Source organism: Euprymna scolopes, chromosome 10, assembly GCF_053919585.1.
Source record: "Euprymna scolopes isolate OS-2025 chromosome 10, ASM5391958v1, whole genome shotgun sequence".
Taxonomy (NCBI): domain Eukaryota; kingdom Metazoa; phylum Mollusca; class Cephalopoda; order Sepiida; family Sepiolidae; genus Euprymna; species Euprymna scolopes.
Window position 1 is genome coordinate 18,047,822 of NC_136491.1, and position 15,483 is coordinate 18,063,304.

General features: G+C 30.1%; 1 protein-coding gene across 7 annotated transcripts in view; it reads right to left on the bottom strand.

The window, feature by feature from the left end:
- Positions 1–15,483, bottom strand: part of LOC145285823 (E3 ubiquitin-protein ligase UBR4-like) — a 350,597-nt gene that overhangs the window by 66,716 nt on the left and 268,398 nt on the right. For all 7 annotated transcript variants that reach the window (XM_080134243.1, XM_080134245.1, XM_080134244.1 and 4 more), the window contains 11 exons: positions 14,732–14,851; positions 14,095–14,267; positions 13,227–13,338; positions 12,919–13,101; positions 11,673–11,757; positions 10,294–10,418; positions 7,976–8,102; positions 6,808–7,072; positions 6,526–6,667; positions 3,602–3,683; positions 509–682 (listed from right to left, as the gene is read on the bottom strand). In XM_080134243.1, coding sequence (XP_079990369.1) covers positions 509–682; positions 3,602–3,683; positions 6,526–6,667; positions 6,808–7,072; positions 7,976–8,102; positions 10,294–10,418; positions 11,673–11,757; positions 12,919–13,101; positions 13,227–13,338; positions 14,095–14,267; positions 14,732–14,851 — 1,588 coding nt within the window. The remainder of the gene's footprint in view (positions 1–508; positions 683–3,601; positions 3,684–6,525; positions 6,668–6,807; positions 7,073–7,975; positions 8,103–10,293; positions 10,419–11,672; positions 11,758–12,918; positions 13,102–13,226; positions 13,339–14,094; positions 14,268–14,731; positions 14,852–15,483) is intronic.

The window sequence follows — 15,483 nt, forward strand, 5'->3', positions numbered from 1 at the left end:
ACAAAAAAAATAGCATGTTTTGTTATACATTTTTAATGGTAAAAAAAACATCGCATTCCCAAGCATATTCATCCATGGTTTTTGAATGCTTTAATTAATACTGACATTACAGCAGCCACATTTCATTGTACTCACAAGCAAACAATCCTATTTCATTCAATTACTCACAAATTGTCTTTCGAAATGAAATACACAAAACTTAAAAATTGCTCTATTTATTTGTTAGAAAAAATTTTGCAAAGATTAGATATAAAAATACATTATAGAATTTTTGACTTCTTTTTGGATCTTTTTATTATTCAATAAATACATTAAATATTCTTTTAAATATTACATTTTTCAAACAAATTTGGAAGTCAAAAAAGCAATAAAAACAAAAATGTTACAGCAAAATGCATCCTTTTGATTGTTACTCAAATTTATTTGATTCCATTTTTTTAACTCATAACCTGAACATCTTATTTTTTGTTATAAAATATTTTCCTTCATTAAAAGAATGAACAATTACCTGTTGTCAGTTCTTCAAGTAATTCCAGCAATTTGTCCTGAGTTTCATCAATCAGTTTCGTTCTTTGCACAACCAATTTTCGTAGACATAAATAACCATTGAGTACAGAACCAACCAGTTTGTTCTTGTACTGATGTTTTATGTTGTCTTGTTCAACAAACAGGGAAAGTAATTCTAAAAAGTAAAAACATTTTCAAGTTCAGTTCGATTACAATTAATTAAAAGCTATAAAATTATCAAAGTACAAAAATTCTTAAATCTATATAATTATAAAACCCTGTGAACCTTGCTTGCGTGCATTTTGTCTTCAACAATCAGGTGATTCCATCTTTTAAAAAAGGGATGACAGGTGAATTTATATATATATATATATATACACATACATACATATGCATACCACAGAGGCCATCTTCCAACTATTAGCGAAGCAAGATTCAGCAAGGCATTTATTGTAGAGCTTGGAAAGTACAGGGGCTAGCTCAGCTGAGCATTTTGTAAGACCTCAAAATTTAATAGCACTTTTAAAGCCTTTAAACTTACAAAAAGAAAAAAAGAAAACAATTAAATATATGCTTCTTTTGTGCCCCTAAAGCAAGCAAACATTACTTTTACTATAGTCCTTCCCATAATGCATCTTGTCTTCAAGAAAGTGATTTTAAAAGCCTAATTTATTTGCACTTAATATTTTTTTTAAATCGCTTTTGCAATAAAATCAATAGGATGTCAAATGTTTAGTTTTTTTTTTCTTTCTTCAAGACTTTTACATTGCAGAACCACATCATAATGAAGATGGCATTGTTTCAATTTATATATCTAATGAAATTTTCACAATGTTCATAAAAGATTCTAGCATTACTCTTCTGAAGAATATTAATTGTGAAAAAGATCTTAGTAGACAATGTTAAAATATATAGAATATGATTGATGTACGTACATGTATATAAGTTGTCGTTTAAAGAGGAAACAGCAGCAGGTGGTTGTGTAAAATGCCATGTATATTGGCATTTATATATATGTATAGATTCAATTTAGTATTTTGCATTTCACCCATGGACAGCGACATGTGTGGGTGAATGAATCTTATTTTTTACCCAAGGGTCAGTACTTGATTTATTATTCCTCATATTCATAAATTAACTCCCTGATAAAATTGTCTCAGAGATGAGTATTTTTGCCGATGACACAATACTCTATGACTTGAGGGGAAAACTAATGAATACATATCTAAGGAAATAACTAAAACTTAGAGATGAAAATGGATTGTAACGTTCACTGCTGTCAAGACTAAGCTTCTTTCCTTTAACAATTACAAGAAAGATTCTGAACTACTGATTGCCATGGCTAATAATACATGACTTGAAATTACTTTGTACAAACTCCTCGGCTTAACATTCACACGCAACATGACTTGGAGCAGATACATTGAGGAAATTATCAAAAAAGGTAGGCTCTATCTACTGTACTAAAAAAAAGTGCTCACTCCTTAGAGTATCCTGTAACTCTATAGAGCCACCATTCACTTATGCATGGAGTATTGCTGGTGCATCTGCCACTAGTCTTTCCCTCTTAGACAGAATTCAAAAAAAAAGTTGCCAATCTAAAAGTTCTGTACTATCAACTAAACACCAACCTCTGTCCCATCACCACAATAGTGCATCCATGTGCTTGTTTTACATGTATTTTAGTGCAGTATACTCCGATGATCTGAAAGCACTTGTACTCTCTCAATGTAAATATACCCGACTAACTTGGCAGACAGCACAATCCCACCCCTACACTGTAGAAATCCAGAAATACAAGAAATATTTTCTTCCTTTGAACTGCTAGATTTTGGAATTCCCTCCAGGGTCCCTGTTTCCCTGACTGTACTGACATGCAAAAGTTCAAGTGTAATAATGTGAACAGATATCTCGCTGTTCAACTCCCTACATAGTATCCTTGTAAACTTGGTCCCAAATAGTAGCCTCTTACGTTGAAGTGGCACTGTGCCTTGTTTGGGATGAAAGAACAGTAAAAAAAAAAAAAAAAAAAATTTTTTTTTTTTTTTTTGACTCATAGAAAGAATAGACGAGCGATAACATTGTATAATACACTTTTGCTGTATTTACACGTGAATCTTTTTTTTTCTACTTTAGTTCGAGAAATAAACTTAAAAACTCCAGACATATTTTATGTTTTTCCATTGCTTGATTTAAAAGATTGTATTTCATTTAGTTCAACATCAATCTATAATGATCGAATGAGTATTTTAATTTAATCAAAATCAACACAAAGTTTTTATATTGTATGCAGCAGATGTTATCTATTATGTCAAAGTAAATCAAGTTTCAAGGCAAAAATATATAGTTGATTAATTTTACAAAATATTTAATATTTTATTAAATATGTATTTTTTTAATTTGACATTGAAATCCTTATAAAAAAAAAATCATAATTATCAACTAAAATCAGAATACATTGTGATGTCATCATATACTCTTTCGTGCTCCTTTTCCCTCTCTTTTTTTTCTTTTTTTTTTTTAACCATTTAATAGTGTTGAGATGATTAATTGGAATCAGAATAATAATAAAAAAAATAAATGCATTAAAAAAAAAAAAAAAAAAAAATCAAATTTTTTAGGGAATCAGTATAGGGAAAATGTTTGCCAATGCCCAAAATGATACTTTTTATCATTTTTATATCTTTATTTGGTTTAAAACTTCCACAGCTCGTATTAATGAAATGATAAATATTGAATTTTAAACTACCAGTAAAACTAAAATCTATAAATCTCACTAATAAGTGCATTTTGCAAAATTATATGCACATATTACAGGAGTTTTGCAGTAATCCAGCCCACTTCCACCAAAAACAACTTTATGTTTAGAAATTTAAATAGAATTGGAATCGGTAATTGTATCAGAATCGTCCCATCACTACTATTTACATCATTTAATTCCCTACACCATTTCTTTTGTCATTCATCCATTGAGTTATTTGCCCTTTCCCCTCCCCCACCATGAAAAGTGTGCACAGTGACAAGCAAGCAAGATAACGCACCAAAGTTCTTAGTAATACACTCAACATAAATGGAAAAACAAATATGGAATTACCAGTTAGGGATTTCAAGGCAAAACCTTGAGACAAATCTGAACTCAGAGTAGTTTCTTCCAAATATTCCAAATGTTCAATTTCCTGGTAAAAAAAATTAAATTAAATTAAATTTATGAATATGTTAATAAATAATAAAATATTCAAATAATCTGAATATCTAAATGAGAAGATGGTCACACACATTTTGAAGACACTTGTTTTAAATAAAATTTTAATGAAAAAATTGAAAACCTTGAAATGTGAAATGTAATGATAAAATCATTTTTTTTTTTTTTTTTTTTTTTTTTGCCGACATTTGGCAAATAAATAGCCTCATCAGGGTAAGAAGTCCGATCTCTAATTTTTTTTTCTTTTCTCAGTTTTAGTGTTATGGTGGAGGCAATGCCTCAGAGTAAAAGAGAATAGAAATGTGCGTCTTGTTTCGATATATAGACGTGTGTTATGCTCCAATTATCGAGCAGAAATTTAAATTAAAAAATGGTCACACAATTTTTGAAGACACTTATTTTAAATGAAAAATTTGAAAAACCTTTAAATGTTGAATGTAATGATTAAATCATTTTTGTTTTTTTTTTTGGCCGATGAATATCTAATTTTCTCCCATTTTTCTATTCTTTTTGTTTTTGCTGGAGATTGATCATCTAACTGGATGCCAAATATTCACTTGCTCTTTCAGAGATTTCAACCAAGGTCTTTTTAGAGTTCTAATCGTCCCTTTAAGTACAATAGTTTGGATCTCTCTTGCACTTGATTCACTGGGTATATTTGGCAGATAGTTTTTGAAATTTTTTTCAAGGCCTGGTAAGATTATTATAATGATTGTAAAATTCCAGTTTCTTTTTATATCATATATAAGATCTCCGTATTTCATTCTTTTTTTTTTCTCAACTGTGTTTACGTCGAAATCATTAGAGAAACTGACTTCAATTAGAGTTGCTACTTTCTCCTTCATGGTTCATATCACTATGTCAATAGCTATGTTTTTAAGTATGTAGCTGTAGAAATTGAGTGGTCATATTGTTTGGTACATAACTTATTCTCAATTGTTCTTTCTGGTATATGTTCCCAAAAATTGCTGTTACATTAGATATTAAAATTTTTGCAGATAGTCCATTGTATTGTGTTGTATAGTCCCCCAGTAGAACTTTAGAACTGGAATGTTTAGTGGTTCACAATTTACTTCTGTGTGACAGAACCTGTATTTGTTATCACTGCTTAGACCACTCATAGAAGTCAACATGGTTGAGCTTGTAATTCAATAAATATATTTTAAACCAAACCAAAGCAATATTTGTTTAGAGTTAAATTATCCAAACTGGAAGATAAAAATAATTATTGTTTAGTGTTAGATTGGGTTAATTTTCAAGAGTATTAGAAAAACAATTTATTTTATTAAAGCTTGCATGATTAGAAGTCTATTTTCATTAAACCAAAAAATACTTGAATGGTCATTTTAAAAGTTTAAACCATGTAATTAAAGAAGATATATACTCTTTCATGACAGAAAGAAATGAAACCAGGAGTAAACAGTGAAAACTTTAGATATGAATTTGATACATCAAATAAAATTGAAACAGAATTTGTTTAATAAGCAAATAATCATCTACAATAATGAAACTTAAATGAAATTCATTTAAAATCTACATTTTTAAAGAAATTTTAGCTTTATTAGGGAGAAAAATGTGATTTCTAGTTATGTTAATATTGTTAATATTCATGGCACTAGTAGTTCATTGACAAAATTCCAAAAATTCAATCAATTATACAATTAGATTATTTTTAATAGAGTAATCTATTTTTTTTAATTGTCTAATTAAATTTAAAATAGCATTAGTGTAGATAATTTTAAACATAAATCAAAGAATTAAAAAATCATAAAAAATTGAATTTACAGGGACATTTTTTTTTGGTCTATATGATGAAATAGAACATAAACCAGTTGTGCAATTATATTACTCTGCCTGACAATGTAAGGATTAACTAGTCTTATCTTGGCCTTACTTATTCATAATTTATTAAGTATTTCCAAAGTTATGCCATAGAAACATTGATAAAAACAAAAATCTGACCAAGTTGAAATTGTACATGATGAATATTGTTATCAAAAAACATCAAATCCATTCATAAAATTTTGAAAAAAAATCAGACGTTGAAATTTTGTCAAAATGTCCATCTTAACAAACTTTTAAAACTTAAGGTTGTATAAAATGTGCAACTTCATTGGTTACAACCTGGGCTAAACAGAATCTCTATAATGAAAAAAAAAAAAATTATCACAAAAAGTTTGACTTTTCCCTTTTTCGTGTGACTATGACCTAGAAATACCCAATTTAAATAAGTTCTAAGTGAAACCATGGCCAATATTTTGTCTAAGTTTAGTGACAATTGGTCAAGTGATATGGATGCTAGTCCATATACAAACAAGCAACTGAAAAAATAGCCTCTGCCTGTTCTAAGCAAAAAATTAAAAGGAATACACTTTGAAAGAAATTCATAAACCCTTTATGACCTGGTGGAACTAATTCGTTCAGTCGTAAATAAATGAATGTAATGGCATAAATAAAGTGACAATTGATTCAAACAAACCTTGTACGTATTAGTTCAGTATACTTGCAGATTGCAACTGTCACTTGCTTACATTCAGTATGCCGCCATCTGTTTCAGAGAATGGAGGATTTTGTTTATTGCCAAACACTTTTTTCAAGTACTATGGAAGTTTATGAAATGCAAAAATTCTCAATGGTAGTTTAACTATTGAACTTTATAATTTTTCAAGTTTGAAGACAATCATAGTATCATTACCCTTTAAACTAACTAAAATTAACAAATATTTTTTTAATCATCTACATCATAATTCAGGTCATAAAGAGTTAAATACAAAAATATAAAGAAAATAGATTCTTTTTTTCAAGTTGTTTCTAACCTGTGTGAGTAAGTCTCCTAAATGGAAAAGGATGCCTTTAATAGTTAAATAGTATTTCCAATGTACAGGAGTGATAAGTCTTCGATACACAGTTAAAAACTCGCAAGCACATTCTCCACTTTTACCAATATCATCCAGATAACTACAAGACAATAAAAAAAGAAAAAATGTCAAAAACATTACAACAGAAATAAGTTTTAAATTGTGTAATAAAAAAAAGAAAAAAGAACACTTAAAATTCCAATCAAATTCAATTTTTTCTTTTCACACAGTAAAACTTACGTTGTGAGTAAATCTATGATCTGCCTTTTTCTGCTTGGCACTTGGCAAATTGACAGAATGATGGTGCAGGCTGTGTTGCGGGCCAAACGTGAAGACGTGCAGAACATTGCCTGGCGTAACCAAGAACTCTGGGCCAATTGCAATTGCATGCATGGCATTTTCCACATGCGAAGCAGCCAGCGCTGACCATATTTTTCCATGAGATAAAGAGAATGCACTTCTTTGCGATCTTCTTTCTTCTTTTTGACACCTGTTTCCGTTGCGACTGCAATGTACATACACAATTCAGATAAATTCATTTACTTCTAAGAAAACAATTCAACATGTGACAAAAAGCAGCTTATATAAATAAAATGGAGACTTTCAATTTGATTCTATAAATAGAATTATGTTAAAATGAGAAGAATGTAAAGAATATAAAGTAATTATGAAAAAATTTAAGACCAAATAACAATGCTAACAATCAATAGCAGCAAGCCAGGTATATATCAAACATATAAAATTTGTTGTTAGATTCTTAAATTTAAACCTAAACAGCAATAGATCAACCCAATCGATGTTTGATTCTGACTAGCCAGTAATGTTTAAAAATGATCAGTTATTTGGCAGAAAAAAATGGAAAGGATATTGATACCTTTATTTGTTGAAAATCTGGTATGCTTAATTCCGTCTTGATTTTTGTAGGTGGATTTTCTTATTATTTAAGTTATCCTGTTGAATTTTTAATGTTAGACCTTAAGAGAAATGACTTAGCAAAATCGAGTTTTGATTTTAACTAGCTAGTCATGTTTGAAAATTATCACCATTTTATTCACCAAAGATGATAAACTCCAATTATTTTCATTTGTATATATTCATATTCCATCATTCAGACATATAATTCTTTCAGTAGCATACACTGTATGAGATACTATGAAAATGATGAAAAAGCAAATGCAAAAAGGAAGCAAGGTAAAAGGAAAATGAAATTACCAAAGTGGATTTGCTTGGACAACACTTTACGGAACAGATAAAATTATACGAGTTCTCTTAATTTTTCTTTCAGGAGATGATTATTGATGATAGATGAGAGACTAACAAATAGGATGGAGATCAGTTGAGTAGCATAAAAAGATTTTTTTTTTTTAAATTAATGAAATTGTGTGAATTCAAAATTTATCATACTTACGTCGTTTAGGAAGATGACGTCTCCAATTGTGAAAACAAAACTTTGGATCTCCAGCCAACCACAGTCGGGCATTCATGTGAATTCCAGTCGGCATTAAACGTACATCAGAAGGATTTGATTCTTTCTCCTGGGTGTCAGAAAAATGCATCAAATATCAAACACTTGCATGCATTTAAATGCATCACATTTATACATTTACTAACATTTATTAAGTAAAAAATATATATATATATATTTCATTTACTCTTTTTCCTAAAACAAAAAAAAAACATTGCTATCTTTTTCCTTATATTTATTTAAGTCATCAATTAGAAATACCTCCTTATAAATATTCATCACATACGTGAAATCAGATGCAAAAAAAATAAATAAACAAAAAAATTTTTTTTAAAATGGAAACTGCTTATATACACCAGGAACCAACAAAAACCAGAAACTAACACCAATTTTTTATTTTTATTTATTTTTAGTTTACTTTTTTATTATTAGTCCATAAAATGAGATCAAACAATACAATCATACAAATACCCAAAGCAAAACACGGCTATTTTAATTTTTCTTTTTATGGTTTTTTGATGACAATGAAAATAATCCTCACCATAATTTGGAAATATCCAGCTTAAACACTACAGTTGTTATATATACAATAACAATTCCAAATTAACATTTTTTTTGTAATAATGAAGACTGCTCTTATTATATTGACTTTACTATAACTAATTAATATAACTCTTCAATATGTCTTACATCGATATATAAAATTAAGTATTAGGGCATGCATGTCTGTGCATATACATACACACAATAATCTAAACTAAAGAATTTTATAATATCTATTCTAGACACTATACTGAGTTAAATGTATACATTTTTTTTTTGTAAACTTCAACATTTATGGGGTGCATGTATATAAAGTAAAATATGCATGTTTATAGGTGTTAAAATTTCACACAAATCAGAAGTATCTCAATTTTCACAAAATACTTCCACTTACTCTTTGCTTATTTTGTATAAAACTTAAACTAAATATAGCCCTTATTACCCACCATTACGTTTAGCAATATTACTTTAATGGGATAAACTCCTAAACTAATGAACTGATTATTATGAATTTTGAAATGCTTAAGCGTAATGGTGGGTAGTATGGGCTATATTTAATTTTATGTAAAGGGGGGGGGGGCAAAAAGAGGACGGAAGCCTTTTATGAAAATTCAAATACTGATGCATGTGAAATTTTACCAGAAGGCATGATAAATCAATTATTAAATATTCCCTAAACTTCAGTTTCTTTGCAGTTTTTTTAGCAAACATAATATGGACACAACATCCAATTTGAAAATTCAATTTTATCAGATTTGCATCGAATTTGATTCATATTGGTTAGACAATAATTAAGCAAGATTACGTGAATTTCATTTTCTTCTTAAGACCTCTAAAGCTTTTTAAACTTTTTCTAGAATTTAAACCCTTTTGATTAGAATTGAAATAAAAATTCTAGACATAAAGTTTAGTTTCATTATATATTGATTAATCTTCATAAGAGGGGAGGGGGGGGCATAAAAATAATGCAAAACTGTTCTGCATAGAAATTTCATTCTACCTGTCCTGGAATGCATATACTTCTAGCATATTATAAAATATAAAGCACTATTTTCTGTTTATATATAAAATATATATGAAGTGAATTCCGAAACAACCAAAATCATTGCTCTGTAATTCAAAACAAATTTTATGTAGAACAGAATTTATTTTTAATTTATAAAATGTAAAAGTATAGAACAAACCCTAAAATTAAATTCATCCAAAACGCTAAGTTTCTATTTATGATAGAATAGAATTATGCATTATAAAATTAAAACAATCATTGATTTAGAAAACAAGAATAGTTAATCAATAAAATGTTCTTTTGCAAAGCAATATGCAAATTAGTTAACTATAGTGTGTCAATTGCATATATACAATCAGAAAATTATTTGTTGTTCTATTTTGAATATGAATATATGGCATTTTACTTTCACTGTCTGTATAATAAACAGACTAACTTCATAAAAACTTATTTTTTGAAATAGGGTTTGTAAAAGGTTATTGCTGCGGGTGGGGTGGTCATAACGAAATTAATCTGTGTGGGATATTGATTGGGTTATTTATATGATAAGTGGCCTCACTTTATAAATATTTATTTAGGGGTTTGTCTGGTGTTATAATGTAACTACTACAAAAAAAATTGAATAAAGCTTCTACAGCTGCAACCATTTAACGTTTACGCTTTTCTTCAAAAATAGATAAAAAATAATTGTATGTATCAAGATTTTATTTACTTTCGCTCGTTTAACCGATCCATCGGATTTGACGAGATGTTGAATAATTTTCAGACATGGTAAAGTGATGCTCTCCATCACCAACGGACTCTTCAACTGCATTCCCATTAAGAAGAGACGCATAACTAAAAGAAAAAGAAAAACCAAAATCAAACAATGGATATTCAGTTTATCAACGATTTCAATTCCCTAGAAAAATTAGACACCATTGAACTATTTTTTGAGTTGCAACAAAATTGATTAAAATCAAACATGTCCATACAATAAACAAAGTTGTTGAGTAGAAGGAATAACCATTAAGAAAGTATAATGAACAAAGATTTATTGCAAAAGAGAATACAATAATGTACAAACATAAGACATTACTAATCTCTGATGCAAAAATTGTCAAATATATTTGATTCTCTGTACTATCATGTCCATATAGGAAAATATATTATATTACATTTTTTTTAAACACATTAAAGCATGCAGTAATAGAATTAAAAAAATGGATAACTTTTGATCCAATTATGTTTTAACCCTACCAGACCTGAGGTACTGAATTCAACCCTGTGCCTGGCCTCCTGGGCAAAATTGTAAAATAAATTTAAACTCGTACTTTTTTGCATTTCATCATCAGAATTATCACTTTTTCCTTCATCGATATATTCATCATCACTAGCGTTACTTGATTCAGAAACAAACTCCTGATCAAATTTGCCTGAATGAGAATTTGTCGCTTTATCCAACACTTGTTGCACCGTGAAACTTCTGGGTTGCGCTCTTTTACCTGTCTAAGTGCTTGGTTCGTCACTAACTCACTTCATGGTTACTTTAGTCTAAAAACAACTCACAAATCCGCCAAAACAAAGGAAGCCATTTGCAGAACGTCAGGCTTGCGCTAAATTGAGGCTAAGCAGCGATTGGGTAGCTATTTTTAGCTCCCTGACAACACAAAAACACATAGTTGGAAAAATACCAGTTTAGCGATAACTTGGTATATAGCATTTTCGGAAATTAATGATATATCGGTAACTCGGTCTGGTAGGGTTATCTTTTTTTTGCATAAAAGCAAAACATTTATCTGATTGAATTAGTTTTTGTTTTTTAAATCTATAAAAAAAAAAAAAAAAGTAAAAAAATATTCAACATAAAATTTTCATCTATATTCTTTTTTTTTTTTTATACTGGTTTTTCTTTGGATTATATATAATTCATTTTCCTACTAAATTTTAATCAATGTTAAGAGTGGTTGGCACATCGTCTGAAACGTTTTCAAAAAAAAACATCAACATTGAATGAGAACAATAGTCGAAATAGAAACAATTTGAATAAAGTTGAAAAGAAATGTAAAACTGAGCAAAATCAACAAAACTGAATAAATCAGAGAAACATACCACATCTAACTCTCTGTTCCCAACAGGAATCTTCTTGCTGAACAGAACTAGCCAAAAGCAGAATTTCATGTCTTACTGAAGAGCCCTGTCAGCAAAGTGAAAGAAATATCATTACAATTAGTTTTTACTAATTATTAATATATACTTCATTATATGTATAAAATGCATAAACATCAATTAATCAAAAAATTTGAAAACATGTTTAACTCATTTGGATTATGCAAATTATTATTCTTGGATATTAGTTTCATATTTCAAACAATGCAAATTTTATTATCAAAACAAGTTTAACCTTTATTACTATATAATTTGTGTCCTTTTTATTAGGAGTTAGGATTAATCCCTGCTTATTTCTTCATGTCTACAAGCATGCTTTTCTGGTTGATGTCTTGAACTTTGACAGCAGTAACAAAGCCATAAGAATCAATGTGTATTGTTTGTTTCAAAGCATAAAATCAAGTAGTTCTTCACTATTAACATAATTTCCTATAAACACTACAAAAAGGTAAATGTCTCTTATTTGTTTTCTTTAAGTAACTCCTAAACTTGCCAAAACAGACAATATTGTTTCTAAAGTAAATTTTTCCACTGCCAACATATTTTTCTATGAATACAACGAAAAGGTAATATTCAAATATTTACACCTTGTGTTTATGTGACATTTAATATGATTCAACAGATCACAAGTAGAGATAAAATAAAAATAGATAATTGAGTTTAACTATTTTATCTGATTAATAATTTGTTTTATCTACACCCAGCGAATGAAATATAAATAAAGCCAACTCTTAATTAACCCTAAAACAACCACTAAAATTACTTATATGGAGTTCAGGGGTAAGAGCAATAGTTTATCAGAGATGATTGAGAAGAGCTAGAACCTTATAGAGAAGTAAATATTGATTAATAGAAAAGTAAATACTGATTGGTTAGCTTAATCATGTGGCAGTAAAGAGGTTTGAAGTTAACAAAGTTGCTGTCAGAATTTTTAACCAAGTTAAACTTGTAATCTATGGTCTTGATTGGAGATGCTAAGACCCCTAATTCCCCTCTAAGAGGACAGCTCAGCCAGAAGCAAGTCTTAGCCATGCAAACGGATCTCTGTTAGTTACATCAATAAAATCAAGTTAACATTAAACTCATTGTTATTTTTTTCAAAAGATACCAGCCACTGAAAAGGCTGACAAAACATTCAACATTGGCCAAAGAAATGATAATCATTGGGTAAAAGATATAAAATATTAACCAAATCTGGATTAGAAAGATGTCCATTCATGGCCGATGCAATTCTTGTCATGAGTAAATTGTTCATCTCCTCTGTGGATCGTCGATTATCTTTTGTAAGCAGGCACAGCAAGGAACGCACTTCATTGCGGACACTGAGAGTACCTCGTCTCAGATTGTAGTCAATCAGCTCTTTGATCATACCCTAAAATTGGTAAACAAAAAAATTTTATACCTTAAAATTGATAAAAAAAACTTTTTTTAAACAATCAAATGTGTATATTGAAGATTATTTTAAGTGAAGTAAAACAAGACGATGCATGGATTTACCTGACTACATAATATCTGTCGCATGGTGGCATTAGTAACAAGAGCTCGCAAGAGTGTAATGCAATGACTGACTGCCGCACTTGCACAACCATAACAGTTTGAAGGTCGATGACTGAAAAGAAAACAAACATAATACAATGCTTGGCATTTTCATCTACACAATATATACATAGTTTTTTTTTTTTCTAATTGTAGTTGAATGCATTTCCACAGAAATGAAAAGAAATATGCTTGTCCTACTTGGGAGAGATCAATGTATACAAAAAAATTTTAACTCAGTATTAAACAACACTTGCCACTTGAAGTCTACCAACATGAACAACCTGCTGCTCCTCATTGGCATTGCCCCTTCACATGTGAGACAGGAAGTTGTGAGCCGAGTAAAGATCACAAAAGTTATCAGTGAAGAACACAATCTCCTTCATGGATGTGAACCAGTGGTCCAACAACTGTAGTCAAGAAGCTTCCTCAGTCATATCAAACCCTTAACATATTAGAATGAGACTGCTGTGGACGAGATAGCTAGAGAATGATATAGGAATCTCCCTTTCTGAGGCCCTCTCTTCCAGTTCAAAAGCACCCTAGCTCCAGTGGAAAACACCCAACCGCCTGAAAACAGGAATGGGGCGATCAAGTTATGATCAGATGAGGCTACAAAACTGAGCCAACCATCTGCGAATGTGAAGAGGTAGATCATATGATGACACGTTGCCTTGTCTGCACTCTACTGCACAATTGGTGCAGCTTTGAAAGATCTTACAGAATACAACAATAATCCAAAGAACAGCAAAAAAAGTAGGAAACTGTACATGATCACATGTTTAAAAAATATGCAAAAAAGAAAAGCGATAGTAAAAAAGCTGCAAACCTGTCTCTTGTCCTGTGAATTGAAGTGGACATTGACGGTTGTGACTGATGCATTACACTGGTCACCATACCCTGAGGGCTGGTAATTGGAGAGTCACTGGCCACACCACTCAAAACAGCTTCCTTTTGTTGACGATCATAATCAACCAGTTCTTTACGACATGCAAGCACTTTCTATAAACATGAAAAAAATATATATAAACATGAAAAAAATATATATATATATATATATATATATATATATATACATATAGTTATTATAGAATTAATTCCTCTGAAAATAATTTTTAAAATCTTCACATATCAATAATTATAAATTAATGGTTTGAAAAGTTAATCAAAACTAGTTTTTAATACTCAAACACCAATTAAGATAAAATCTCATCCAAAAAATTTGTTAAATCTTCTAAATTAAAAGATTTGTCTCATTTACGTCACATTAACCCAAGTGGATTATTTAATGCTGACAAAATTTTATGATAAATTTGTACAATTTCCTAGCAAAATAAGATTGGTAATTAAATAGAGTTAAAAGGTTTTATGATTATGGATAATTCATTCTTGAAATATCTTGGACAATAATCATATTTTTAATAAAATTTTTACAGAGCTGGCCATGTAGACATGAGTAAAATTACCTGAATAATTTTGCTTAATTCATCAAAGGAAGATTTGCATTCAATGCAATATTTTGTAGCCAATTGTTGAATCGCTCGGTGAACACTGCTGTTGGGAACATTGCTGCTATTGCTTTCTTCCTGCAAACAATGTTAGATTGATGAAAAATCATTATTATTAATATTCTGGGAAATATTTATGTTTTATTTAGTAATATAAAGAGTAAAGCAAAAAAAGAGAGTGAGAGAGAGCGGGTGTCAAGAAGAGAGTGGGTGTTGAGAAGAAAAAAGAGGAAGGAAAAAAAGGAGAGCGAGAGAAAAGAGAGAAAGGAGAGCGAGAGAAAAGAGAGAAAGGAGAGCGAGAGAAAAGAGAGAAAGGAGAGCGAGAGAAAAGAGAGAAAGGAGAGCGAGAGAAAAGAGAGAAAGGAGAGAGAGAGAAAAGAGAGAAAGGAGAGAGAGAAGAGAGAAAGGAGAGAGAGAGAGGAGAAAGGAGAGAGAGAGAGAGGAGATAGGAGAGAGAGAGAGAGGAGAAAGGAGAGAGAGAGAGAGGAGAAAGGAGAGAGAGAGAGAGAGAGAGGAGAAAGGAGAGAGAGAGGAGAAAGGAGAGAGAGAGGAGAAAGGAGAGAGAGAGGAGAAAGGAGAGAGAGAGGAGAAAGGAGAGAGAGAGGAGAAAGGAGAGAGAGAGGAGAAAGGAGAGAGAGAGGAGAAAGGAGAGAGAGAGGAGAAAGGAGAGAGAGAAGAGAAAGGAGAGAGAGAGAAGAGAAAGGAGAGAG